Consider the following 27,895-nt stretch of genomic DNA (forward strand, 5'->3'; position numbering starts at 1 on the left):
CAGAGACAGATTGTCAGTTCATTCTTCTGTCAGTCTATCTTCATCTTCAAAGCATAGCCTCATTGCAAAACTACTCTAGATAGTTAATGAATAGCTCAATGGCTTTCAGTCTTTACAAAACCTTGACTGAGCCGCCATTGGCTGCAATGACACTTCCATTAATCCAGCGCGCTGCCTCGCTTATAATCAGACCCACGACTTTGGCAACATCATCTGGAAGTCCGACTCCGTTATGAACTGATTTTCCCTCGCTCAGAACCCTCAATGCGGCTTCGCGCATCTCCGGCGGTGCACTCCCAGTGAGCGCATCCGTCGCCGTACCACCCACTGAGAGGGAGTTCACTGTAGTGCCCAGCGTCTTTGTGTCCTGGCTCAAAATATCTGCCCAAGATCGGGTGAGGGATTCCATTGCTGATTTGGTCGACGCGTACATCATGGCACTTGTAACATTAACATCGACATTAGAATCCGAGATTGCTAAGTTCTTCTTGTTTGACTGTAACTTACTACGGTGCTGCTGCAGTGCGAGCCCAATCGCTTGAAATATTGACAACGCGAGATTCCGGCTGGATGTAGTCTCGTCTGAGAAGCACGTCCATCGTCAGCGCCAGAGACTGCACATTGCCTAGCAAGACCCTCTGGATGAATTCAGCATCAAGCTCACGGACGGGCCGCGCTTCAAAGTGGGTTGCGTTATTGACAATGATGTTGAGTTTGCCGTCGAACTCGTCCTGGACTTCGTTGGCAATCGTCTCAGCCAGGTCTGGCGAAAGAAGATTTGCAACCAATCCCGTGACTTTTGGGGCGTCGAACTGGCTCGAGAGGTAGCCCTGTTGAACCGTCCTTTCGAGAGATTCGATTAGGCCCAGTGATTCAGTTGATGCACAGGTACCAAGAACGTTTGCTCCGCGACTGGCAAGGTGGATAGCTATGGCGCGGCCAATACCGCGGGAAGCACCTCTGTCGCCATTATTAGTAAACTCCTAGGCCGACCTGATGTAAATCCGCAATGACTCATAAACACGAGGTCTAAGAGGGCAGTGAAGCTTACGTCACCAGGGCATTCTGGCCTCGAAGGTCCTGGGGGAGAAGGATCATTTCCTTGCTAGTTTGGGCCGTTGTGGTGCTCATCTTCGCAATTCTTACGTTTGGTCGGTTGGAGTTTCGGTGCAGTGATATCTGACGAATACTTTTGGGAAAATAGACATCTCTTGAGGTACCAATAGAAGCTTAATTATAGATTTCTTGGTCTCAACAGTCAAAGAAAGCTTACAAACAGAGCCGTTGACTATCTGGCACTTACAAATCCGACAAACTCCTTCGCTATTCCAGCGGACAACGAAGTCGCGAGAGAACCACTCAACGGCTCATAATACAAGAGCTCCAAATATCATTTATGGGGCTACGTAGAACCATTGCTGACTATTTTGCAGATTTGTATTTGTACTAAGTATCTACTCGTGGTTCGTCTGATGACGTTCACTCCGCTTAGTAGCCGAATCGGGCCGTCACGGACTTCAGTATACAATTGAGCCGAGTCATCACAAGTTCACCTCTCGACTCAAACCAATGACGGCAAATTCGTTCCATTGGGTCTTAGAGACCAAGTAGGATAAGGTGATGTTTCCACTTTCTCCGTAGCGGTAACCATTGTTCCAAAATCCAAGTCTATCCATTGTAATCCGAGACCCCGTTTGACGCTCTACGGACACCCCCATCGGGTCGTCGTCATCTCAGCGAATGAAGACATCGTCTGAGGTTTACACACCTTGAGGGCCAGAAATATTGGACGCTCAAGCAGACAAGTGTGCAGATGTCATCCCACTAAAGTTCCTCTCTGCCGTGTTCCACTCGGGGCATCTTAAGCTTAAAACCGAGACGCGAGAGGGGAAAGCTTTGGTATTGTCTAGTTGGTGAAAGTTTTTGGATGACATCAGAGTTGTATAAATAAGTTCCCGGTTCATGGTATCAAAAGAGAACGATATCCCCACACTCGACTTGAAGATTATCAAGCATCATCCTTCACTGCCAACATCACTATGTCTCATGAGACTCAACCATCGACGCTCGCTACATTGCAGCCTCTGACCCGGAGGTTGAGCCAGGGGTCAGTCATTACACCGGATGATCCGTCATACAAGCTTCATTCGGAGCCGTTTGCCATTCAGAAGCAGCTTTGCCCGTCAGTGGTTCTCGTTCCAAGCACCATCGAAGAGCTTTCCTCGATTGTGCAATTTTTATATTCCTCCAGCTTGGAGTTTGCTATCCGCGGTCATGGATTCAAATCACCTTCCGCTAAAGACGTAATCGTTAGCATGCTGAGCTTCAAGAGCCTCGAATATGACTCGACCAAAAAGATCGCTACAGTTGGTGCGAGTGCGACTTGGGAAGAAGTAGTAGGATTCATGGAACGAGTTGACCCCGAGTACTCAGGTGATACAGTTGCGTATAACCCACAATACGATCCAAGCTGACTAGACTCAGTTCCTGCAGCCCGTACACCTAGCATCGGAGTCACGGGATCCATTCTGAATGGCGGCCTTTCCTGGATGTCCTCCGAGTACGGCGGCATCAGCGATCCTATAAACTTCCTAGACGCAGAAGTAGTCAAGTACGATGGCACAGTTGTCATGGCATCTCAGGAGCCGGATCTTCTCTGGTCTCTACGCGGCGGTGGTGGCGGCTTTGGTAGTAAGTACACTGCCCTAGCTTGTCTTGAGAATCTTAATCATCTCAGCTAACAGAAGACCAGTCGTTACAAAGGTCCTTCTTCGGGCACATCCGTACCCAACTGATATCTGGTCGGGCATTGTGCTGCTGCCTCGTCAACTCTTAGCGCAGATGATTGACGAGGTGGTCAAGTTCAATCACTCTACGCCCCATCCCAAGGTTAACTACTTCATGTACTTGATGCCACAGCAACTTCTGCATACCGTCCTGGAGAAGCCTGAACCCGATCTAGGCGACACCGTCATCTTCCACGTGTACGATGCCTTAGGTGAAAAGCATGGTCGAGCGACCTTCCGTTGGATTCTTGAAAAGCCCGGGGCAATCGACCGGACAAGGGTGACCAATATGAAAGGCGTTCTCGACATGCAAAGTAAGACGCTCTTCTATGTCCCATAGAGTACCACCTTAACATAATTCTCATACTAGGAAATGCAAATGTCATACGAGGCACAATGAAGACACTTTACGCGCCAATGGCAGTGGCCGACTTGGACCGCGCCACAATCTCGCGAGCGATTGAAGTCTATGACAACATAGAGAAGCTGGACCAGACTATTCACGACATGTCTTCAGTTATCTTCGAGTTCTTATTGCTTGTAGGTTCTCATCCCATCTCGTCAATGTCCTCCTACTGTTGGTATACACGTAAAGCAGGTCAGACCTTTCGGTCGCGACGAGGTCAATAGTAACGAATTGTCTATTGGGCGTATGGAAGAGAGGAAGTTCGTGGGCAGAGCCCGCGATCCCTCTGTGGGTGTAAGTAGGTGGAAGGGTCCGTCGGCACGGGCCCCGACTGCCCACCTACCCACCTACCTACCTACCTACCTACCCAAATCCACCTTTTCTGCCTTGGTAATCCAACACCTACTGATAAGTCGGCTTACAGCGACCCCCGATCGGTGGTACGGCGGAGGTTGCATGGCCTCGATCCAACAACTTGAACCATCTACTGCTTTTTATCATCAGCTGTCCAGGGAATGGTACAGAAGAACAAGAGAGAATCATTCGCCAAATCTCAAACGATGCGCCCGGTCAGGTTTTGGGCCCAGAAACTCGGGCGGAAGTCAATCCTGCTGGTCTCGAGCCATCCTATCACGACGTGAAAGGGGTGAGTAATTAGAGCGAATCGCTGAGCCTCTTCATTCGGGAAATTTTTCTTGACAATTCCATAGGTATACCGGGAGCATTATGAGAGGTTGGTGGAGTTGCGGCGTCTTTATGATCCCAAAAAGCGCTTTCAATCGTTCTTTTAAGTAGCTTCCTAGGGCAATTTTAAGCAATTAAGTTGTATGTGAAGAGAACTCAAGTCTTTCTCAAGCTCAGTTGATCTCTATCTTCACTTTTGTGACACGTTCACGGGGCAGATCTAGGTACGACTAATACCCTACTTCGTTTAACCCTCATGATCGAAACTTCGTGCACGTCATTCCACAAATTGAAACTTCTCATATTCTGAGGAAGGAATATGAGGCGCAGAAAATACTACCTGATGAACACATACGGAAGTGAGAGCTCTCCGCTGTGAATCACTGAGTAGTGCTCTGCTGAGTCGCTTTGAGTGTGACATGCAGAGTCGAGTCAGGGGTGGGGACGGGCTTTTGACTCGCACCCTCGGCTCACGACTTTGTAAATGTTAACTCCTCAGTGGCGTCACGAAGCCCGAGGAGCGAAATGTTGGTTTCGTTGCATATATATGACTGACGAGACGCAGAGTTTTGACTTGGAACACTGAGACAAGCATCACTCTCAACGGATTCGACACCGCATCTCCTTTCAAACGACAACCTTTCTAATGACTTCAACGTTCGCGCTTAGACCCCAGCCCCAAGTAAACATTGACAAATTCTCACCAATCATGTAGACCCGAAAAGCAGTTTGCGGAACTCGCCAAGCTCGAGGGCCATGTAGAGGAGGCCACTATCGCAAGCGTATACGATCAGCTGAAGCCTGTCGCTCCAGAGTTACTAGTTGGCCAGTGGGAGGGAGGTAGTTTCGATACGGGACATCCCACCCATTTGCAACTTCGCAACTTCAAATGGGCGGGTAAAGACTTCCGGTCCGTCGATGATGTAGACCCAATCATGCGATACGAAGAAGACGGCAAACGAACGTGGTTTGCTGACTACGGCCATGCGCGGGTGAGTGCATCAATCTTGGGTACATGTCATTGAAGATGTAGCTAAGCGAGATAACAGGTTCGAGAAGTGAAGTTTAGGGGTGTTGTAACTGCAGCAATGGTTTATGACAAGTTTCCCATCATTGACGCATTCCGCTACGTGGACGAAAACACTGTCGTCGGTGCCATGGACAACAAGGAACTTCAGCAGTCTGGGACATACTACTTTTATTTGAGGAGAAGAACCCAGAGTAAGGCCTAGCTAGTCAAACTATAATACCATGCAGATCATCCTCTAGTCCGGGGCCCCAAAGACGATCCCCGAGAGTACAAATATCACCACAGACCTGGTGCGTGAGAAAGTTCGCGACTACTCGATAGTTCTAGTGAAATGAGTGGCTGGTTATTTAATTAGTTTGAAAAAGGAAACCATCTCGTACCGCGTGCTACCGAGGATCCGAGGTCATTTGCCTCTAACATCTTTGTTCCCCCGCATTCTCATCACAACTCGTCGGACAAACCCCACCCACGTCACCCCGAACCCACCGTTTCATGCGACTTCTTCGTCTGCTGAGTAACAGGTGAACTTCAATTTGTCGCATACTCACTGCATGATAATCAGCTTCAATACTCAGAAATAGGTTGAAATGACTAGCACGCCTACGGCTTCTTGCACACAGGATACAGCTGCTCGATCACCCGGGCGGACTTCACAGACTGCTGCAACATCTCAGAGGCTCAAGAAGAGAGAATACGATCGCAAAGCCCAAAGAGTCGCTCGCGAAAAGACGAAGAACCGAATAGCTCAGCTCGAGAGCTTGGTCGAGAAGTTGAGCCAGCAAGATGACACCGCTACTACAGCATCGCTCATGGCGGAGTTGTCAAAGGTGACTGAGCAGCGGAACAAACTCATGAGATGTCTCAAAACGACTTCTTCTTTGTTCAACGATCATGTCAAAGAGGCCGAATCATGGGGCTCAACTGGGATGGTTTGCGACGCGCCGTCTCCGCCAAAACTGGCATCAACCACAGAGGTTTCGCCGAAGCATCCGAGTTCAGGATCCTCAACCTCTCCAGCATATTCATCCGTCCCTGTCTTCGATAGCTCCGCCGATGAGGTTCTTGAGAAGGAAATGGGTGACGATATGGATGGTTTCATTGACGAACCATCTCTTGATATTAGTCAACTTCTGGGCGACTCCATGTTTGAGCCAGAATTCACAACGCCCGCACCATCAAAAAGGATTAGTGAGCCACATATGACAAGCATCACGCACGACGCATCCATACCAAGAAAAAGTCAACAACTCACAACAGAGACACGCCGAATAGCATCTCAATGCCACTGCTCGTCAACCAACAGACTCCGACGACTCTCGGATGGTTCACAAGTCAGTTGCAATAACTGGAAGGCGGGCAACGAAATACTCCAAGAGCCTTTTGTTCTCCCCGACGCTTCAATACGACTGGAAGGAGAGACAGTCGAGGACGTCCCTGTCCACGCTGTGCTCCATGGCTGGGATAGCTTGGCGCACACAGGCAGGATGACGCCTTTGTGGAGAAAGGTTCGCCAACTTGATGAACTATGTTTCTCGGCATGTGGACAGGCAGAGCGTTTGGCCGTTCTGTTCATCATTCATCTCCTCATGAGGGCATATGCCGATCCGACACTTGTGAAGTCTACAGTAGTACCAATGTGGTATCTGAAATCGTAAGTGCAATGCATCTTCGATTCTGAACGTGAGCAAAGGCTGACCCTACAAAGGCCTCTGCAAGAAATTTCTCATGACCCATCAGCTGATTACTTTGCTTGGTGAGTCTGGCTCAATTCTCAGTTGAGGGCAAGATGCTTACATGGAGATACGCATAGGCCAGCCCTGAGGTACCGATTCGCCATTGCGCCACACCGTTATTGTAGCAATTTGTTCTGGCACATGTTCAAAGAACACTTGCGAATAGTGTGGCCGTATGACTTTCGTGACTGCTACATCAGGAATATGCAACTGGGAACATACGGTCTCTCGCCTCTCTTCAAAGAGAAGATCCATGATTTGAGATCTTGGACAATGGCACCAGACTTCTTTGCCCAATTTCCCGAGTTGATGCAGGATATACCAAAGTTTCCGGGCCAACCGTCGCCAGCGGCCGCTCTACCATTCGGGTTGACGCTCTCGCGCGGTGGAGACGGATCAAAGGCGACAAGAGATGATGACGGAGAGAGAAGCAAACCCCCAAGAACCGAAAACAGCACGAAGGACCATATCTTATTCCCCTCATCTTCTCATGTAAGCGGCTTGTTTTTGAGCGAGCTCGGCATCGACGGCGTCACGGACTGCTTTGACTTCTGATGTTCCGGGTATTTGTATACGTCCATATTATCCTCGGGGCTTTTGCGACTGAATCATTACAGTGGCGCAGCAAGGACGCGGCTGTACAGTCTCTATCTTAATAGAGCAAATATTCATGGATATAGACCGCTCAAAGTCTGTACCCAAATGTTCTGATAGTCATTTTCGCTGCCGTACGGATAGACTACAAAGTGATGGTTCACGCTAGCAAGGGTGGCCCTGCAACATCAGCACCTCCGCGGCCCCCCGAGTCTCCACCGGATCCGAGTGTACGATGAGTCCGACTCTGTCGCACAATGAGACGAAACCTTAAATCACTGGTCAAGCCTCACATCGAGGCAAATTTTGCCGTGCAAAGCCCCTGAAATAGAGCCTCACAGTTTTCGTCATTCTGGGAACGACCGGGAAGTCCTCCGCTAAGAAGGACTGCCGACGGCTCCGTGGAGGAGGTTGTCATATCTACTACTACCCCAGAGACTTCATGAAGAACGCCTCGTGTGCTTTTCCTCCGTCGTCGAACCACCGTCAGATCATTTGTTTAGGCAAGATGTTGCTTTGCATGTTTCTCTTTGGCATCGGATTTGCAGATGCTAGGCCATCTTCAGGTGGCATCTCCCGGGATTCGGGTTCGACCCGGAGCGTACAACTACACCATCGGCAAATCAACAACACGATAGTTCCTATACGGCGAGACTGCCCCTTTAGTCCCTGGGATGAGCTTTACATAACCGATTTTCTCCAAGAGCACTTCAACGACTTATCAACAACTGATCACTGCTGGATCATCAAGGGTGTAGCAGGACTACACGAACTACTACAGAGGAACATCTCCGCTAACCCCTTGCTCAACGTCACGATACCAACTTGTATACAACTCAACGTTACGTCGAAAGGAAACGCTTTCTCTATTGACTTCTCAGATGACTCTTACAAGGTTAACGGTGTTGACGAGGATGACTTCGTGTTGTTGACCTATGTGCATCGTGGGTTGCCTTATCCCTCGAAGTCTATCGTACTTTATGTATCTAACAGGCTCTAGTTGTATGCATGACTGCGGCTTTTTTCTTTTGCTATCCCGTCATTCTGGTACTAGCTTCAGCGCCGAACTTATGCATCATGATCGACCGCGCACTCCAGGAGCCCACAAAACGAAAATTGGAACGATGGCAGACAATCTTCACCGTCCTCCTCTTCGCTCCCCTATCCATTGCGGGACTGGTCACCGGGATAGTCGCCATGGGAACCTCGGACCACGCAAGAACAGAGCACGGTGTAAGTCACCCCTCCTCAAACACTTCCAAGTCAGAAGCTAATCCCCATCTCTTTCTAGATCATCGGTTACATAACAATCAGCCTAGCCGCGATTTCAGTCCCACTCTACCTCTACCAAAGGAGACTCAGCTCCCGCCCAGATCTCACCTTCTACATGTACCGTCGCCTCAAATTCTTCAACGCCCTCGATTTTCTCGTCTGTCAAGCCATCCTGCTCATCTCGGGCTTCGCCCTCCCAGATGGCATCGACGACTTTGGCATCATGACGATTTGCGGCACAAACACGCTCTCTTCTTCGCTCCTCTTCTCTCTGGGCATGATTGTTTCGTTTGTATGGAACTGCGCTATGGCAACGATGACGGTGCAGTGGCTTCTCGAGCGGAGGGTTCGGGGCGGGAGTCTCAGGGATAGGGCGCCGCCGTGGATGCTCAAGATTCTGCGGAAACGGTCGAATTCGGATATGACTTTTCAGACGTTTCAAGAATCTCGTTGAGAATGGTGGACCATTGCCCTCTTATGTTTCTGGAAGGGGGCTTGAACAGTGACGATTATGGTACAACAGCGATAGGTCATCTTTACTTGACATTATCTCAGTGAAAGGCTTGTCATTATCCGCCTTGTAGACAGCCACTAGCTCGTCCAGGGCCGACAAACGAAGAAAGCTGCATGTGCAAAAAGACTCTGTTTCATTTCTAGTACGAAGGGATTGGACATTCAGCTCATGTCTAAAGGCTTCTACCAGTTGAAGTACTTGGAACTTGGGACCGGAGCACGATCCAGCTTGAAGTACCCGGGCTGAAGCTTCTGGAAGACCTCCTTTGGGATCGTACTTCTTCGCAATACTCTTAAGCTTAGCTTTGTTCTCCGCGCCGTATCCACTGACTACATCTTGGAACTGTGCGGCGTAGTTCATGTAGATGTAGTCGTTCTCCAGCCCCCGCGCCTTGGCTTCATCATTGGTTCTTTCCATGACTGTTGAGGCGAAAGAATAAATCTTGTCGTCGTCCTCTTCGTTGCTCCACATTATGGAGAGCAAAATGATATAGAACGGGCCGTCTTCGACATTGAGACCCAGCGCATTGCCCCCGTTCTGCTGCATGTGCTTCAACATCGGAATGGTGATGCCCTGGAACACCAGAGTAGGAAGAACGCCGGGCAGATCCGTCACGGCAAGAACCTCCTCAAAGTAAATTTCCTGCGCGGCATCAACGAGCCCCTTGTCGGCCTTGCTGCTAATAACGGAATAAATCTCCCGCGGGCCCGGCGGTGAACCCTGGGCTCCTTCTGCGGCCCAGTCAGCAATGATGCGGTTCTGCGTCGTATCAGAGATGGCGGGAATAGCGTTCCATTCGGAAAAGATGTCGGCATCGCCGCCGTCAGGCTCGGCATAATACAGGGTCGGGAGCGAGAGCTTGGTGCCGTTGAAGTAGGCGTATACGTGCCACAGGCCAGCCTTGGGGTCCCTTTCCGCGTTGGCAATAAAGTTGGCGTAAGCCCCAGAGAGCGCAGGGAACGAATCTTCGAGATAGGTTCGGGAACCGCCCCACATCTTACCGCCTGGGAGCGAGATGGTCCGGAGGTTGAAGCTGACTACGAGGCCGAAGTTGTTGCCGCCGCCACGCAGGGCCCAGTACAGGTCCGCGAACTGGGTGACTGATGCTCGGATGATAGCACCGGTAGCGGTGACGACCTGTTGATATCAGCTTTTACTTAGAGTCCTTATCCCGTAAACTTACATCGTAGCTTTCGACATTATCACAAGCCCAGCCGTGGAGGTTAGAGAAGTAGGAGATGCCCCCTGTGATTGCATAAGCTTATGGCGCTCTACGCTCAACGAGTTGTGCCAGGGTTATGCCGTAAGAAAACCGCAAATGTTCTTGTTCAAGTCCCAAAAAAAAAAAAAAAACACAGTATGTCCGGGCTTGGAGTGTCTCGATCACAAACGTACCTCCAGTAGTTAGTCCTCCTACACCGATGTCGTATATTCGACCACCGATGACGTTTAGGTCAGACTTTGTAAGCTCGCGGTATACATCACCCCAAATATTGCCAGGTTGGATTGAAGCAATCTTCTTGTCGGCAGAGAGCGTGATGCTCTTCATGTTCTGGAAGGAGATGGTGATACCGTCCTGAGCGTTGGACGCACCAGCCATTGCGGCGTGGCCACCGCTTTTGGCAGCGAATGGGCACTGCGTGAGACGAGATACCAGAACCACGACAGATACTTGCTCCGGTTTCGACGGTTTAAAGACACAATAAGGGCTGACCTGGGCTTGGTTCCCAGACCAGTATGAGCTGACGAACTCAGTGTACGCAGACTCATTCCTCGTTTCAACAGCATCATCGCCATAGACAAGCTTCAAAGCGCCACACTGCAGTGTAGAATAAAACGTCAGTCACCTTGAAGTGGTGTTGCGAGAGTTGGACAGCTCACCGCAGCAGAGCAGCCTATCTCTGACCTCTTGTTAAAGCCAGTCAGGTTTGGAATCTCAGAAATGACAATGCCTAGCCCCTGAAGCGCATCGACAACATTGAAGTTGGCAGGCTCCGTTGGGCTGATGTCAGCTGCGAGCGCGTGAACAGCGTGGCTAGCTGCGAAGGCAGCCGCCCCAAAAAGCCTAGAACTTAGCATGGTTTCGCTCAAACGTCGTTTCAATGACTGGAAATCAATTCTTTTCAGCGTGGACCGGCGATATCGATGGCAGGAACCAAGGTCATGAGTTTGTTCAACGGGGCAAGCTGCAACTTTATAATCGGTTTGTAGTCAAGCCATGAGCAGCGTGCAGGCAGCTCGCGCTGACTGCAGAATCACAATCTGCAAATCTCACCCGCATGTACAATGCTGGTGAACCCCATTCTTCGTTGCAAGGGACGCCTGCAGAAGTCCCATGGCCCTGTCAAATCCGGCCTCGGCCAAGAGTAAGCAGCCACGGACGATGCTCAACGGCTGGACGCCGATATTGTCTCGCAGTTGATTGAGACTGGCGGAGGATCAGGCTGCGAGCCGTTCTACGTAAGCAGGAACATGAGCCAAGGTTGGTGATATGTTCCTTCGCGTGCTATTGCCTGTCGTTCGCAAGAAATAGTCGCATTCTTGTTGTTGGGTCGTCGAATCTTCGTTGGTGCTTCTGAACAGATGGCAGAGTATTCATACCTCGACTAACACCTGCAGAGCCTACATGGTGCCCTTTTCGCTATTACCCCATGTCGCTACACGCGTGATCGTGAGGAAACATGAGTCCAAAAGCAGCCAGTCGATAAATTAGAGAAAATATAACTGTCATTGTCGCTGACACTAGCCAAAGCTGCGCTTGAAGAATCTCGCTCAGATTTTTCGATTCTTGCCGATGAGATACGACTTGCATCAGAGGCCAGCCATCCGTAGAGGGAATTGGGTCGGGCAAGAAGCAAAAACTACGATCCCATCGATGCGATTGTCTGGCACGGGGCTGACGAGGATGTGCGTGGGAGCCCTCGCCTCACACATTTGCACACAATCGACGGGCTGTCGCAGAGTCTCAGTCACTGAACTAGGCACATTTGAAGAAATTTTGCGAGTAGTGTAGCAGAGCTGGGGCGAAGTTCGATAGCTGATAGATACGACGAAAGCGGCTGGTTCAATCGACTTTGTGAGCATTTAGCATTCAAGCATATGCTTAAGGGTATCTGCTTACGAGGCCGATGGAGCGTGACTATGGGATGCGATACAAGTGCTGAGTTACGACTGGCCATCTGCTATAACTCTGTGCGCGGTACCAGTCAGGAAGCTAACATATTCTGCTCGACACCACTCGAGCACACATGGTATCATCGATGGATGGCCGAAGGCATTAATATCTCCCGTCATTCAGCTGAGGGAGTAGCGTCGCACTGCGATCGCGCTTGAAATAGAATGCAGGTTTCGGGTGGTGAGAAAGAGTGTTCAAAAGAGTGTTCGTTATTTTGCTCGAGTGTGAGCATTTGCGGCATTCACGATCATCATGTGGTTTCTATCAATAATTATTGGGTGGGAAGTATCGTCAGCTCAGTGACGCGATGTCCCTCCATTTGAGGATGCCAAGCCATCTGACATCAGTCGGCGGAGATGTCGAAACGGCCTGCCATCCCTTTGCCGGACCGAACATCGGAGGATCGATTGAACAGACAAATTCCGACCATCACCTCACATGGAACAGAGACGGTGAACGTCTGGAACAAACCAATGGCGGTGCAAGAATCCGGGGGAGGCGTTGAAATTGGGATCACACTAAGGCATTCCAGCCTTCGTGGCGACCATCCGTGGGAAGCCTCAACGTTGAACCGTCCCGACTCATTGGCAGCTGTCAAACGCGTTTCTTTTGACAGGAGGATGCACCATCTGAAAAGCATGGAATGGATCCCGCGTGATGCGCCCTACCCAACCTTCCTGGCTGATTGACCCCCTTCAACTTCGCACAAGGTGACGTTGGCGGTCAACATTGGGCGGGTCATGAGGCCAAGCATTGCTAGACGTGGCGGCGAAGTCGCACGGGACGGGGAGTTGCCTAGATGGTGATTGGCGTGGTGTTGAGGGCGGGATGGCGGAAGTTGTAAACGCGGTTGGGTAGCGTGTCTCGCTTTAGGGAAGAATGTCTCGATGGCGCTTCCAAGCTTATTAGGTTATTAGGATGTCTCTGCCCAAAAACCAAAGTGGTGATCCGGCCAAGTGCCAGGTGACGCCATGCTGGACCCAGATCCAGCCGGGACAGTTCACTATGCATGGAGGCGCAGAAACTATGGAGAGCTTCCCCGCCCTCGGCCGGGGCTAGTTGCTTGAACGGTGAGCTTTTGATCTCGTGAAGGGCTGAAGGTGGTCAGTGAAGATGGTGAGAGTTTGAACATGTCGACGACAATATAAATAGAGGCTTCAATGTTGATGTGTTGGAAGCAGCAAGCAATTTGACTGTGTCTCGGTGTATGCATCGACCAGGAGCCAAGACAGCTTTCCCAGCAGCTTCCCCGGATCATCAGTGACGGCAGCCAGGTTGCAGAGACAGGAACAAGAGAAAAAGGGGGCCGAAAACAGAGGTGATCCCTGTCATCGCATCGCTGATCGTCGGTTTACAGTGCCTCTTGTGGTGCTGGTTTGGGTGCCGTGGACCCATTTGGATTGCGTGCGAGTTGGGCCTCAGCTCAGGTTCCTCCACTGCGAGCGTGGCCGATGCGTCGTTGATCTGCAAGCCGGGCAAAAGACTCCAGCAATCGTCCATCCCGCAGGCTGGGCATCTGGGCATCTAGGCACAAGCGGGAAAGGGCGTCGTGGCAGAGGCTCCGAGAGACAGACGGGCGGGCTTGGACGGCACGGCGGCACGCTCGGGCGGTTGAGCGGATTGGAATCGGACTGAAAACCAAGAGACTCCGAACGACATTGGGCGGCTCTGCATCTCTCGGTGCATCAGAAATCGCAAAAACGAGGATCCGGGCAAACAAACTGGGATAGCAGCAGCGGAAAGACGTGGGAAGCTATGGGTTCTGGTGGTTCGAGTGTTTCCTCTCGCATCGACTTGCCCAGCAGAACAGGGTGGATGCCTTCACGGCGACAAGCTTGAGGTACGTGTTTCTGATTTCTAGGTGTCTCTGAGGTGTATCGCAGCGTATCGCATGGTTGGGGAGGGCGGCATTTGCAGGCAATCCCGCAACTGTCATCGGGGAGAGTTTGAGAGTTGTGAAAGGTGAGGCGAGGCGAGGGACGGTTGACGAATGGGAGGCCATGGAAGCTGAAGCTCTGCCCAAGTTTTTGCTCATGCTAACCGAGGAAGGGGGGGCCGACCAGACATCGAGACGTGGTTTCAAACAAGTCACCAATACTTAGGTTTGGTACTGTCGCGATACGGGGATCCGAGTATTCGTCCCTTGTTCCGGGTTACTTGCTGTTGTGAGGTGAGGTGGTCTCTACTTTCTACCTCACAGATAGTATACTCCGTAAGGTAGACTGACTGTAGAGGTTGCCAGATTCACCCACGGACAGGCTCTGACTGAGCAAGAGCACATGGTTCTGCAGGAGACATCGGACACCGGACTTTTAACAAATCACCAATTGAGAGCGAGTGAGAGAGTGCACTCACCTGGCAAGTCGGCAAACGTGCATTCAGGCCATTTGAGAACAGACTTCATCTCAGGCGCACTTGCATCTCTTCTTTTTTTCCCTTCCTCTTCCGTTTTCCTGCATCTTGCACTTGCCTTGGCAATTGTATTTTGCACCTTCCCTTCCCTTCACACCTGCAGAAATCTGGGAGGAGAGACCAAAAAGATTAGAGACGACCTAAGGTAGAGACGGCAGACGGGAGACCAGACCAAGGGGTACGTACCCTTGTCGTTCTTTCCTTCCCTCTTCCCCCTTCCTCCCCTTCCCGTCCTGCTCCTTCCTGTCCGCTGCCCACTGCCCATTGCCCACTGCCTGCACTAAAGGTAGGTAGTCACCCCAGGTCGGTTGTGACTCCACTGCGGCACCTGCCTGCTCTGCACTTGCACTCGCGACTTCCAGGTTGAGGTACTGGTAAGGTGCTTTTGCGGCTTGCCCTGTTCTCCCAGCTGCTTCGGAAGGAAACCCCCTTGCTCCTGCCTGCCCTTGCTCTTCCCTTACGTCAGGGGCCGCCTCACACCCAGTCAGGGAAGGAAGGGACCTGCGTACCTGCGTCACGGACAGCGCATCCCAAGCAGAGGAAACACACAGTCGCAGTCACGCAGATTTGCACTTGCACTCGCTCTTGCTTGGACGGGGGCTAGAAACGTCCCATCCTGGGGCATTGAGAAACGCGACACACTTTCGAACCCTCTTCCACGGCTTCAATGCAACCCTTCTCTTCTTCTTTTCCAACCTTCCCCTTCTCTTCCTCTCCTGCTACCTATCCGCATCTTTCCACCACCCGGCAGCTTCACATTGCCAATCACCACTACTTGCTGCCACGCGATCCATACAACCCACCGTATTACCTGCCCGCCGCCGCTCTGACATTGTTCCAGACCCCTCCAGATCATCATCTGTACCCCGATTCGCTGTCTTGACGCAACATCCTTCCAAGTACACTACCATCCTACGACGAGACGGGAAGAAAAAAATAGGGTCAAAAAAGGGAGAGCTTCAGCTTAGCTCCCACACCACCCACTTTGTTCCCCCCTTTAAACGCGACGAATTATCGGCGGTTCAAAAATACCCGACGAAACAGGACCCCCAAAACTTCGGGAAGAACAGCACACATCGCACGAATTTAACATCTGTCTACAACGCCAATTGCTATTTCCCACGTTTTGACGACCTCAATCCCTTTTGCATCAGCCACAATGGCTCTCCTCGACGCTGCCGCGCCGCCGGCGGGGGGCCCGACACTTTTCGGCATGTCCATGAAGCAGCTTTCCCTCATCACGGTATGCTCTAAATGACTGTCCGCACCAAGCCTTGCGCAAAGGGTCCCCTCTGTATCGGCGAATACTGACAATGGCCTCGCTCTGTAGCTCACTTTTCAAAATTCGGCATTGATTCTGGTAAGCCTTCTTGTCGTCGCGATCTCTCGAAACTAGCGCTGACTTGGCCGTGGTAGATCATGCACTACTCCCGCATCATGCCTCCCGTGGGTGATCACCGATACTTCACATCCACCGCAGTCTTCCTCAATGAGGTGATCAAGCTGTCCATTTGCTTGACCTGCTCCATTGCAGAGGTTTCGCGCACATTAGCACCGTCCACGCCCGCCACAGTCATCTTCGAGCAGATCTTCAACTCTGTGTTCTCGGGCGATGGATGGAAGCTCGCAATCCCAGCGACACTCTACACGCTGCAAAATACACTGCAATACGTTGCCGTTGGAAATTTGGATGCCGTTCACTTCCAAGTGCTATACCAGCTCAAGGTACGCAGTCACGGACTGATTTCCCCTCTCTCCAAGGGATCTACCGAAATTAACAGTGTCCTCGTCGCAGATTCTCACGACCGCCGTCTTCTCCGTTACGATGCTTCGCCGCGCTCTCGGTATGAAGCGCTGGATCTCTTTGATCATCTTGACCTTGGGTGTATCTATCGTCTCACTTCCCCAACCTTCGTCCGCGAGCCATGCCGAATCGACGTCGGCCAGCATTCTCCTGCACGATACCACAGACCATTTCTTTCCTCGCTCCGTGCACGAGCTTGGTCAAGCTGCTGAGGGTGCAGCGGAAGTGGCCCGTGAGCTCACCAAGCGCGCCGCGGACGGTCTTGCGGGCGTCGGCGGAGAAATCGTGAAGCGGTCGGCCTCGTATCAGGGTATCCAAGAGGACCAAGACCCGTCGCCGCTCATGAACTACTCGATTGGACTGACCGCCGTGCTCGTCGCCGCCGTCGCCTCGGGTCTTGCCGGAGTCTACTTTGAGAAGATGCTCAAGGACTCGGGAACTCATGCCTCCGTGTGGACGCGCAACATCCAGCTGTCATTTTACTCGCTGTTCCCTGCTCTAGCAGGCGTTATCTTGATCGATGCGGAGGACATTGCCAAGCATGGGTTCTTTGATGGCTATAATTGGGTCGTATGGACCGCAATCGTATTCCAGGCTGTCGGCGGCGTGCTTGCGTCGTTGTGCATTAACTACGCCGACAACATTGCAAAGAACTTTGCTGCAAGTATCAGTATCGTTATCAGCTTTCTGTTTAGCGTTTGGTTCTTTAACTTTGAAGTCAACTTCACCGTAAGTAAAGCCCCGCAATCCGCCATGATCCTCAAGCCTGACATTATTAGTTCATTCTCGGCACTGCTCTGGTTCTTGCCGCGACGTACATCTACAGCATTCCCGATCGCAAGGGCCGCCCGCCACCGATCACGATCGCGAGCTACGAGAAGGCAATGGTTGACCCGGCCTACACTCCAGCCGTCACCGACGAAACCAAGCTTAACCTTGACCCGCTCGATGCGGTCCGCAGCATGGGACTTTCGACGTCTAGGCCATCGTCGCCTATGCTGCACCACCACCGAGCGCCATCAGCTAGGGGCAAGAACCGCGACGACTAATTTGCATCACATCGTCGCCTCAATGACGTCATTTTGAAATGTTGTAACGTTTACTCGTTGACCGGAGTCAGTTGGGGGGTCGGATGGGGAGTACCATGACGAGCAACAAAGGGCTGGGTAATAAAAAGGATCGGAGGGGGGGCTCGTTTTTTGTGCACCTTTTTTTTTGTCTTCTTGGGTGGCATGCTCCGGAATATTTGGACATCGAGTCCTGGAATAGAGTCCGGCTTGCTTGTGAGCAAACCACCCACACACCACACAGTATCATCAACAGCGATACCCGGCCAGACCGCAAGGTCTAGGCAACGGTGCATTGTATATCTGAGGCCCCTATTAGGGAGTCGAGAGCGCGAGTGTCCATATTGCAGAGACTAGCAGCTGCATGCTGCGGACAAGCGGTACAGCGCTAGCCGCTCGGAGAATAAGAGATTTGCATCGTTACGACTATGCTTTCCGGCAGTACTTGATGAGGTGACCTGTGAAGTAGATGACGAAAGCGAGATTAATGAGACTAGTTTAATACGTATCAGGTAGGGCTTCTATGACGATGACAGCGAGAAAATACCATCCGCGAGCGAGAAAGCAATGATAGTAATGCGCTATGCCGTCGAGTGTATACCTGGTTTCTAAAGCTCACATGTTCATTGGTACTCTATCATAGCCCTTGAAGCTCTACGACAAATATTAACATGCCATGAAAAGCTCCCTTCCAAAAATTCGCACTCGACCACACACTTCCAACCATATCAGTCTAGACGGTTACCTCCCCTGTCACATAAGTCCCCGCAATTTCTTCGCAACTTGCCCACACGAATACTTTCTCGCCCTTGACTGCTTGAATAGCGAACACGAGGTCTTTGGTCGGCATCAGGCTCTTGACTTTTCCCTTCCAGAAAAATACCAGCCGGCCATCCGAGGTCTCGGCAGCCATTGTGACCCAAGGTGTCGTCTTCTTCCAGACTGGAGCCTCGCGATTCGAACAGCCTAGGATGGCCCGAACGATGATACCACTCTTCGGGCCCTCGTCGCGTTTGGGTATATCTACAGCAAGTACGAGGCGCGGGAAGTGTGCCAAGCTGCGTACAATCTTCTGGCCAAAGGGCGGGTTCCGGGAGAGCACCCTCTCGATGTGAAAGAAATCCATCTCAGCAAGCCGACGTACGGTTTTGACGCCATGCTCGACGAGCGAAGCCATCTTTTTCGGCCCAATATCGGGTACCTGAAGCAGCTCCGTCGTCAGTCCCTCCTAGCTTTTGGACACGACGGCACGCCAGGTCTCGAGGGAACGCCTCAGGCCGATGGCATCTTTGCGACAGCCCATGATGTCGGCGCAGGCGCGCAGTACCTGGCCCAGGATCTTTACGATGCGGGGTTTGTCCGATAAGAGCTTCTGGCGGGCCTGGAGGGAAATTCGGTCGCCGTAGTCGCCGCCCGAGGCCTCGCATTGGGCGACGAGGAAGACCTTGTGCCAGGGCTTGATCAGAGACTCTTTCAGGGGCCAGCGGGTGGAAGGATCATTGTTGATGTGGGAGAAGGCAGCTTTTTCCAAAGGACTGAAGGTGAAAGAGAGGAATTCTGTTGCTGAAGAGGCACACCGGAGGATCTCCTCGGGAGGAGGGCCACGGGGAAGGGAAGCAAGTGCGCGAATTGTCGGAGAGGAGAGGGCGTGACGGAGCATGATTGCATGGTGCTCTGGTGAGAGATCTGCTGTTGATTTGGGATTCTTTGAGGCCGGTGTGCTTTGCGATGGTCGATAAGCTATCTTCGAGGATTGAGATTGAGAAGTAGGGCCCTTGGAGGGTGTTGGATCAGGGGTAAGGGTGGGAGGCATCCTGAACGATTGACCTCTTGCTTTTGTAGCCCAGCACGCTTGAATTTGCTATGGGAGAAGAGTTGGAACCGAGATTGGGAATCGCATCGATGTGAGGAAGATGAACGCAGAGGGAAGAACTGAAGGGCAACCAACACCTTGATACTGAGACAATCTTGGAGGGGCATTCAGCATCCCTCCTTCCTCGAGCATTTGGGGCTCTGCAGCTGCCCAGGCAGGTACCCAAGACCGATGGTGATGAAGCAGGTGTGCTTCTTGCTTGCTCTTGCTTGCTCATTCCCCCTCCAAGCTGCCTTCCTCACATGCTAAGGTACCTTGGATACCTAGTACCTACCTACCTTACCCTGAAGTTTACACTACACACGATGGATGTTACTTCCTTCCACACCGAAGATACCTAAGTCTTGTAATGCACCTCCTTCCAATCAAGAATACAGAAGAAGGAAGTTGTCAGCCTCTCACGGGGTAACATGATGCCCGCTTACACTCTGGCACAGCATAATGGCAGCTTTTGTCCGCCAGAGCCTTGCTTACGTCTTGCCAACCTCCCCCAGCCTATCTTACATCAAAGGCATACTACCGGTACGACGTAAGTAAGCAAGGTAGCACAACAGTTTCCTCCATGCCACTTAATGCTCAGGTACAAAGTAAGGTAGGCGCCAAAGACTCTAGTGGAGAAACGGGACTGGCCGGGGCTCAGCCGGCACTTGCGATCCGCGGCCCGGGTTGACGCCGGCAGTCCCCGCAGGTGGAGTGGGTCCTCATTAAGGTACCAATACCTCTTCCGTGAATCTGCACTAACATGCACCTGAAGTTCTGCACCTTTTTCAGCTCTCCCTTACACAGCTGAACTACGCTCTGACTGGCGTGACGTGACTGGCTCGGTGACTTGTTTCCTAACCGGAAAGAATCGTCAGCTAAACCATTTTGTCTGGCCCCGAGTCTCGCACCCAAACGTCAAGTGACGAAGCTTTACCTTGCACATTCAAGGTTTTGTGAGACGGGGGAATGACGTCGAGTGACACATGCACCAAGATAGTGGACCCGAGTGAGACAGGGCGCATCCAATTCGTGCAACGGCATATACTGTAAGTCAACAAACGCGACGCCACGACAAACGCTCCGGGGCACTTCCAGCCTTCGGGAAAGCTTTTCTTGATCTGCCGTCTCGCCTTCCCATCGACTCTTCTGGCTTGTGCCACATTTCTGCCTCGTTTACCAAGTTACACGTCCCCTGGACATGAACACCTGGTCACGGCATGTGGGTGGCACCCGCTGCGCCCCAGTCCCGCGCCTAGGTATCTGGAGCTCTTATCTTATCGGTACCTAGGTTGGTCGTCATCGAGGTGGTCGCTTTCGCATTGTTTGTAACTGCTTTAACTCTGGCCCTCTCGGCATATCTACCTTGGCTTTCGTACCTCTCAGAACTTGAAGTATGCCATTCAAGCCAGCAGTGACAACCTGAACACACTATTCTTCGGTCTCTCTAGATGAAGACACCTTCTCTACCCCGCGGCTTACGCAGGAAAGCCCATGATGGATTTGTGATGGAGAAGTGGGTTGTCCGATGAGAAGAGGGGTACCAATAAGTACGAATGCCAGCCCAATTGGGACAGCTCTAGACCCCCGTCACGCAATCACATTTGCCTTCGGACGAAAGCTGCATCGCCATGTCTTGGCTTTCTCTGCTCTGATAGGACCAGGCAAAGCTGCCAGCGATAAGACAACAGGTCCCGGGAAGGTTGCATTGCTTGGCTGCCTCTTCAAGGCTGAGCAACAACACCAACTGGCGCATACAGACAGACAACTGGATCCAATCCCCAAACCACCGTTACCTGCACTTGCCTCATTCTCAACCCCCGTTTCCAGCAAGTCTCATTGTGATACACGGCAGGCAACAGAAAGGCAGGCAGACACCGGGCCACCTTTCCTCACCTCCCCCCTTAACTCGTCACCGAGCTGTTGCCCATAAGAAGCTATCCTCCCCGACGCTCATACCATCTGACTCTTCTTCTTCATCTTCTTCTCTCATCCTCTCTCTTAACCTCCAACATCCCACACTTCTCTTGACATTCTCTGAACTCCTACTTCACAGCCTCTACCAAAGTCTTCTCACCAACACATTCACTGAGTATTCCGTCTTCCCACACCAACTTTGATACTACCTAGTCATTCATCATGGCCGATCACGTGTGCTACGTCGTGCCTCCCCACCTGCTCAAGGCCATCGCCGACGCCGAGTGCAATAGCGAGCACACGCGTCATGCCGCAAGACAGGCTTTGAGCCTTCGCGAGCAGTTCACCACCCGCCGTGCCGAGCGCCTCGCCATCCTCGGTGGTCCCCGTGCCCAGCGTCACCAGCTCTCCTCCCGCTCCCGCCCTTCCATCGTCCCCGATATCTTGCTCCAGCACATCGCCGATTCAACGGATGTCGATGATGACACCAGAGCCTGCGCCAAGAGGGATCTTGACCACATAAGAGGTGTTCAGCAAAAGGTCCAGCAGGTTCAGCAGGGCGAAGTTGAGGGTCTACAAGATCAGGTCACCCTCGCCGCCACTACCGGCAAGAAGGACCCCAAGGATGACAAGTTTTATCGGGCCATTTATAACGCCAAGAACACCGAGGACGAGAGCAAATTGCCTGGTGACGTGGTTCGTGTAGAGGGCCAGAAAGCCGTCGACGACAAGGCGGTCAATGATGCGTTTGACAATGTTGGCGAGGTACTGAAGATGTACAAGGAGAAGTTTAACTGGATTTCCATCGACAACAAGAATATGCATGTCATCAGTTCCGTCCACTTCGGTCAGAAGTATGAGAACGCATGTAAGCGCTTTCTTCCTCTACGCTTTGGAGCTTCTAGGATTGCACTAACAGCAAACGATAGTCTGGGACCCGGAGCGTATGCAGATGGTGTTCGGAGACGGTGGAGAGTTCCTGAGTAACTTCACGGGAACCATCGACGTCATCGGCCACGAACTCACCCACGCTGTGACGGAGCACACCAGTCCCCTCGATTACCAGGGGATGAGCGGAGCTCTCAACGAGCATGTTTCTGACGTTTTCGGAATCATCGTGAAGCAGATCGTCGAGAAGGAGGATGCCGGTTAGTTGAAGATGCCCACCACGGCGGTGACATTTCTGACAACCACAATAGAGAGTGCCGACTGGCTCATTGGCGAAGGCTGCATCATGCCAGGTGTCAAGGGCGTTGCTCTCCGGAGCATGAAGGAGCCTGGCACTGCCTACGACGATCCGCGATTCGGAAAGGATCCTCAGCCAGCCCATTTCAAAGACTACGTTCCGACCTTCGAGGACAACGGCGGTGTCCACATCTACTCGGGCATTCCGAACAAGGCTTTCTATCTTGCGGCGAAGGGCTTTGGTGGTTTCTCGTACGAGAAGGCTGGTCCCATCTGGTGGAAGACCATGAACTCGGGCCGTGTTCCTCCCAAGTGCACGTTCATCCAGTTTGCAGATGTGACTACGGAGATTGCGGAGGAACTGTATGGAGATGAGGCAGGCAAGATTGTGAGAGATGCCTGGAACGAGGTCGGTGTGACCAGAAAGGGCAATTAGGAACCGAAGCTGCCGCCTGGCTGCAAGCCCATGTAATGGGGTGTTGGGAACAATTCTTCCTTTCTTTTCACCTAGTAACCCACAAGTATGTCTACGTAGGAACAGAGTTGCCTAGGAACCTATCAGAATCATATTCTTCTCACCCCGCTGCACCAAGGTCTCCGACTCGAATGGTTCTCTTGGATAATTCTATGGCATTACGCCTCAAATTGCCGTCTCGTGTTTGGGGAAGAAACAACATCATGGTAGGTAGATTGATCATCTCGCCCCTTTATCATTGATCGACACTGCGGCAGGGATACATTTCATGGCCGTTACCTTCACATTGCATATGGACTTTAGAGTGTGTTGAAACCGGCAACTTATATCTACAGAACCAGATGGCCAAGGGCCTTGTCTGATGCCTTGAGAGAGAAAAGTATTTACATGAATTCCGTACTTCTTCCTAGTACTTTCCAACCGGGGACACAAATATCCCACGGCCGGCAGCGCTGATTGCAGCAATTCTCACACCACTATTAAGGACAACTAATAACTTAGAAGGAAAGGGTCTGGCCGGCGGAGGCGACGACGGAGGCCTTGACCTTGGCAGAGCCGAGCTTGGAGTAGGAGTAGTCGGGCTTGGTGAAGGTGCCGGCAGGGGCGTCGTTGGTGGAGCCACCGAGGTCGACATCGGAGACGGTAGCGTAACCGGTGGTCTTGGAGTCGAGGAAGGTGATGGCCTTCTTGACGGAGGAGAAGACGGAGGACTCGACGAGGACCTGGGCGCCCATGCGGGTGTTGACACCGGAGGTGTCAATGCTCTCCTCGTAGTTGTTGAAGATGTGGACGTTTCCGAAGCGGACGGAGGGGACACGGGAGCCAATGTTCTTCCAGTAGTTGTTGGCGTAGGTGACGTAGAGCTTGCCAGTGTCCTCGGCCGAGTTGGAGTCGGAGTGGCCGACAAGGGAGCCCTTGTAGTGGTCGTGGAGGTAGGTGTTGGAGACGGTCACAGCCATGGAGGCGTGGGTGATGTCGAGGAGACCGTCGTAGTAGTCCTTGCCGTTGTCACGGTCGGAGGAGAGCTCGCAGTGGTCGACCCAGACCTTGGAGGAGGCCTGGATGCCGATGGCGTCGCCGTTGTCCGCGAGGACCTTGCTGATCTTCATGTTGCGGACGATGACGTTCTCCTGCTTGTTGATGTACAGACCGACACCGGTGAGGGAGGAGCCCTTGGCACCGATGATGGACTTGTTGGAGCCGACCTTGACCTTGGCGGCGCCGGTGATGGCGCCCTTAACGACGATGACGGCCTTGTCAGAGGAGGTGGCGGCGGCAGTGAACTGGGCCAGGGTGGAGACGGTGGTGGTGGTACCGCCGGAGCCACCGGTGGTGCCGGCGCCGTAGCCGACGTCGCAGGCGTCAGTGATGGTGGCGCGCTTCTCGACGGCACGGGGGTCGACGGCGTTACCGCCGACGACGGTGGGAGTCGGGGTGGCGTTGGCCAGAGCAGCCAGGACGGCGATGGAGGAGGCGAGAGAGAACTTCATCTTGACTTCTTTTCGTAAATAAGCTGGGGTTGCTAGTTGTGTGGTAGGTTGATAGTGGTTGGTAATAGAGAATGGGGGGTTGACGGTCTACGTCGAACGAAGGTATTGACAGTGAGGTTACTGAGAGAACGAATGCAAAGAGCGCACAAGAGCTGAAGGACTGAAGAAGTTGGAAGTGAAGCGGGATGAAGATCGAAAGGGTAGGTGAGTATGAGGCCGGAGGAGAATGGTTCTTAAGTATTCAGAGCCAAGACATCTCTTGGCTAAGCTTCTGTTGCCAAGGGCCAAGACCCTTTCCTTTGGGCTCTTCTGGAGAAACTCGAGCAGCCCTTGTCCTGCAGACTGCAGTACTGTTCATCTCTTCCCTCTCTGGTTCCGTCTGGGAGACACCCGGAAGGGGGGTGATGGCTTGCGTACGCGTGCGCATCTTGGCATATCCCTGATCTTGGCGAGGATCATGGTGGTATTGGAGGCCACGAGCGGGACCCAGGCCGAAGAGTAAGGTAGGTTGGAGGAGGCTCTCGACGCTTTGGGGCTTGGCACTTGCGTGGTGCCTTGCCTGGGCCTGGACAGGCTGGGCCACATGTTGGGAGGTCCTTGGCGGAGAGAGAGAGAGAGAGAGAGTCGTGATGGGTGCACTCATGGGTGGAGAAACATCAAGAGAAGGGGGAAGGGTGTATGTGTGTGTGGGCTTTGGTATACAGAGACCACGGGATAGAGTACATTGATCGATCATGCTGCTCATCGCGTCAGGCGCAGGGATGATGGAGAAGGTTGGCGGTACGAAGTACAATACGGATACATAGGGCGGGAAAGGGACAAAACACGACAGAGCTTGTAGTACTCCGTATATTGGACATCAACCTGAGAAGGAAGCAGTGGGCAGAGTAAAAGACCCAAAAAGGTACATGCCGGTTGCTGGCAGCATGAAGCACGGGCGGCCAATGTCACGGTGGCAGTGAAGCGGTACCCGGGTGCCCGCGATCTCGAACTTGGAAATCGCACGAATAGACGGGACGGAAAGCCTAAAAAGGACGGCCATGTGGTGTCACTGGTGTGCGTGGTGGTGGGCGTGGTACGAGCTGAGAGATGGTGGTTCGTTTGTTTAGGGGAAACGCAGGCCAGGAGGTGTTTGGTCGATATTCCGCCAAGACACGAACTAAGCCAGTAAGAGCGAGTTGACGTTTGGAAACGAGCCAGGGTATATAGAGGGATGTGGGCTTCGAAATGAAGCCAGGGGATGATTGATGGGATGAAAAAAAAAAGAAGAAGGGCGGACGACATGTTGCAGGGGTGGTGTGGAGAGCAAGTGAACATGGAGCCATGATGGAGGGAGTCCGAGAATGTGGGATGGGGTTGTAGGTATCATTGTGAGAATGGTACTCCATAGACTAGAAGGGTTTCGATGGTGATTCCTTTTCTTCTGTATGATCCAGTGAATCCATGGATACCTCTTCGGCTGTTCCTACTCACGGATCAGATTACGGCAAAGGGGGTGAAGAGAAGGGGGACGGCGGGCGACTGGGCATCGGATCAGGCCCAGTACCGTGGGTGGAGTTGTCAACCATCGGAAGAGCCTCACTCAATATTGGTTCCTCGGGACGACGTCAGTTACCTGGGCTTAGGGCATCAAGTCAGTATTTTCGGACAAAAGCAGAAGAAGAAAGCGCACTTGAGGCCTCTGTGAATGGGTCCCTTCAATTACGGCAGTCGCTCAGTAGTGTGGGATGAGCAAGTTTGGGTCCGAAAGGGGGGATGGAGGCAGAAAAAAAGGATGCGGACAGAAAAAAACGTGAATATGTGAGCAGAATTTCAGGACTTCCCCCCCATATTCTGCAGGTTTGCGGACGCGTTTCCCATTTTTTTCTCCTAGGTTTTTCCTAGACCTTTTCACCGACGGAGTTGAACAGTCAGCAAATCCCACTTACCGCAGGGTCCAGTTGTTTAATCGAGTTGATGGTTCCGGGAATGGACAGAAGAAGACCGTAAGACGGAGGGCGCTAGCTGGAATGAGGAAGTCATGTCGTCTGTTGTCAAGGGCTTGAAGGCGCCAGGGGAGGGGGCGTATGGTCGTTTACGTTGGTTCCCTTTTTCGTCTTGTCGTTCCCACGTTCGGAGGCAGACCCGTCAACCGGAGGCCGGAGGATGGACTCATGGTCTATTCGTAGGTAAAATGGAGACTGGAGAGAGAGAGGAAGTTCTGGGTCGTTGTCGTTGTCGTTGGGTCGGCGGCTCGGGGGTCAACCCACCGGGGTTGAGGGTGTCAGGGATACAGAACGGGAATGGCTCGAGTGGGGTTCACGGTCCCGGCGTATATTAAATTTAAAATCAGGTAGAGTTGTGGGGGCAAGGATCTGTCTCAGATAAGGTATTTCTCCGTCACCTAGCGTCAACTCGTGGCGAGCTTGACTCTTCACTTCAGTATCGACTCCTTGGCTCTTGAGTGTTGTTACGCGGAAGCTCTCACGACAGCTGATAGAGTCATGCTGGTGGCGCTTCACAACTAGCCAACTCCCTGACAGCTTCGAAAGGGCTTTTTACGCCGGTACTATCTGAGCACCAAGAGCACTCCAGCCAACACATGACGGATGGAGTTCGTCCCTGCGCCCTATGCCCGGGCCATCTCAGAGCTTCAGGTTCAGGTTGTCGCACCAGTCAGAACGCCTCTCTCTCTTTCTCTGCATAGTCTGCGGCGAGGATGCGTGGGATATGCAGGTTGTCACTCCCGTCATTCAACTGCCAGATTGTCAGCCAACCCTGCCCGCCGGAGCGTGGCGCTTATTGTCCGCAGCAGCCTGCATATACTCCGTACGCAAGCACTGCAAGCAAGGCCTACGGAACGCCCAGTTGGGATACACTCCTCCGCTTCCTTTTTCTGCCTGCCACGCCGCTTCGCTCAGCAGTGCCAGCAGACAGGCCAGCAGTTTTGTGACTTGTCGTCAGTAGTCATAGCAGGCTACTTCGTACTGAGAGTCGGAGACATGCAGGTTCTTTCTCCCTGAAGTCACCAGATCGTGGAGAACACGGTGGAGCTCTTCACGGGATTACAGGAGATTTTTCTCTGCTCCTCCCCTCCTTTTACCCCCTTCTTGGGTGCTGCCAGGTCAACTGATCTTGCTGGAGAACAAAGCGCGGATACCTGTCAGGTAGTGAACTGCCGGGCCTAACCTCCATAGAAGACATCGGACTGTGGGAAAGCTTGATGTAGTGAAATGTGTGCCGGAGCCGAAGACCAGCAACCCAGACTCGGTTCCCGGATCTCACTATTATTATCTGGGTTTACTATTCCTCTTGGTAGGTGCCTCGAACTGCTTCGATAGCTCACCAAGTATGACACAATAGCAGTTGAGTTCAGCAACGCCAGAGAAACACCAGCACCATGTTTTTCTTGCTCCCTCTTCCCGGGTCTGGGCACTGGCCTTGTCGAACGCGCAGGCTGCAGCTGGGGCCCTCGGTATGCTTGGCGTGTTCCGCACCATTGGGGTGTACGCACCCCTAT

The 27,895-nt window shown here is 52.4% G+C and overlaps 7 protein-coding genes across 7 annotated transcripts; 3 read left to right on the forward strand and 4 right to left on the reverse strand.

Moving 5' to 3' along the window:
• Positions 1 to 112: 112 nt before the first annotated feature.
• N0V96_011534 (uncharacterized protein) lies at positions 113 to 1,131 on the reverse strand (the record flags this gene model as incomplete). Its single annotated transcript, XM_065759303.1, has 3 exons — positions 113 to 440; positions 508 to 843; positions 1,052 to 1,131. The coding sequence occupies 3 exons, from the start codon at positions 1,129 to 1,131 to the stop codon at positions 113 to 115; spliced, it is 744 nt and encodes a 247-aa protein (XP_065612025.1).
• A 1,418-nt stretch (positions 1,132 to 2,549) lies between these two features.
• N0V96_011535 (uncharacterized protein) lies at positions 2,550 to 3,490 on the forward strand (the record flags this gene model as incomplete). The annotated part of the gene is made up of 4 exons (XM_065759304.1): positions 2,550 to 2,691; positions 2,837 to 3,100; positions 3,157 to 3,326; positions 3,446 to 3,490. The coding sequence occupies 4 exons, from the start codon at positions 2,550 to 2,552 to the stop codon at positions 3,488 to 3,490; spliced, it is 621 nt and encodes a 206-aa protein (XP_065612026.1).
• Positions 3,491 to 8,667: 5,177 nt separating this feature from the next.
• N0V96_011536 (uncharacterized protein) lies at positions 8,668 to 10,619 on the reverse strand (the record flags this gene model as incomplete). Its single annotated transcript, XM_053193558.2, has 4 exons — positions 8,668 to 8,902; positions 9,225 to 10,156; positions 10,203 to 10,264; positions 10,415 to 10,619. 4 exons carry the CDS (start codon positions 10,617 to 10,619, stop codon positions 8,668 to 8,670), a joined length of 1,434 nt encoding a protein of 477 aa, XP_053048876.2.
• Positions 10,620 to 15,765: 5,146 nt separating this feature from the next.
• Positions 15,766 to 17,459, forward strand: gms1 (UDP-galactose transporter Gms1; the record flags this gene model as incomplete). The annotated part of the gene is made up of 5 exons (XM_065759305.1): positions 15,766 to 15,849; positions 15,937 to 15,966; positions 16,023 to 16,331; positions 16,402 to 17,139; positions 17,190 to 17,459. 5 exons carry the CDS (start codon positions 15,766 to 15,768, stop codon positions 17,457 to 17,459), a joined length of 1,431 nt encoding a protein of 476 aa, XP_065612027.1.
• Positions 17,460 to 18,705: 1,246 nt separating this feature from the next.
• Positions 18,706 to 19,137, reverse strand: N0V96_011538 (uncharacterized protein; the record flags this gene model as incomplete). Its single annotated transcript, XM_053193560.1, has 1 exon — positions 18,706 to 19,137. The coding sequence occupies one exon, from the start codon at positions 19,135 to 19,137 to the stop codon at positions 18,706 to 18,708; it is 432 nt and encodes a 143-aa protein (XP_053048878.1).
• Positions 19,138 to 21,468: 2,331 nt separating this feature from the next.
• On the forward strand, positions 21,469 to 22,867 carry N0V96_011539 (uncharacterized protein; the record flags this gene model as incomplete). Its single annotated transcript, XM_053193561.1, has 3 exons — positions 21,469 to 22,114; positions 22,176 to 22,394; positions 22,446 to 22,867. 3 exons carry the CDS (start codon positions 21,469 to 21,471, stop codon positions 22,865 to 22,867), a joined length of 1,287 nt encoding a protein of 428 aa, XP_053048879.1.
• Positions 22,868 to 23,403: 536 nt separating this feature from the next.
• Positions 23,404 to 24,396, reverse strand: N0V96_011540 (uncharacterized protein; the record flags this gene model as incomplete). The annotated part of the gene is made up of 1 exon (XM_053193562.1): positions 23,404 to 24,396. One exon carries the CDS (start codon positions 24,394 to 24,396, stop codon positions 23,404 to 23,406), a length of 993 nt encoding a protein of 330 aa, XP_053048880.1.
• Between the last annotated feature and the right edge of the window lie 3,499 nt (positions 24,397 to 27,895).

This window comes from Colletotrichum fioriniae, assembly GCF_027942845.1.
Source record: "Colletotrichum fioriniae strain IMI 355084 chromosome Unknown scaffold_18, whole genome shotgun sequence".
Classification (NCBI taxonomy): domain Eukaryota; kingdom Fungi; phylum Ascomycota; class Sordariomycetes; order Glomerellales; family Glomerellaceae; genus Colletotrichum; species Colletotrichum fioriniae.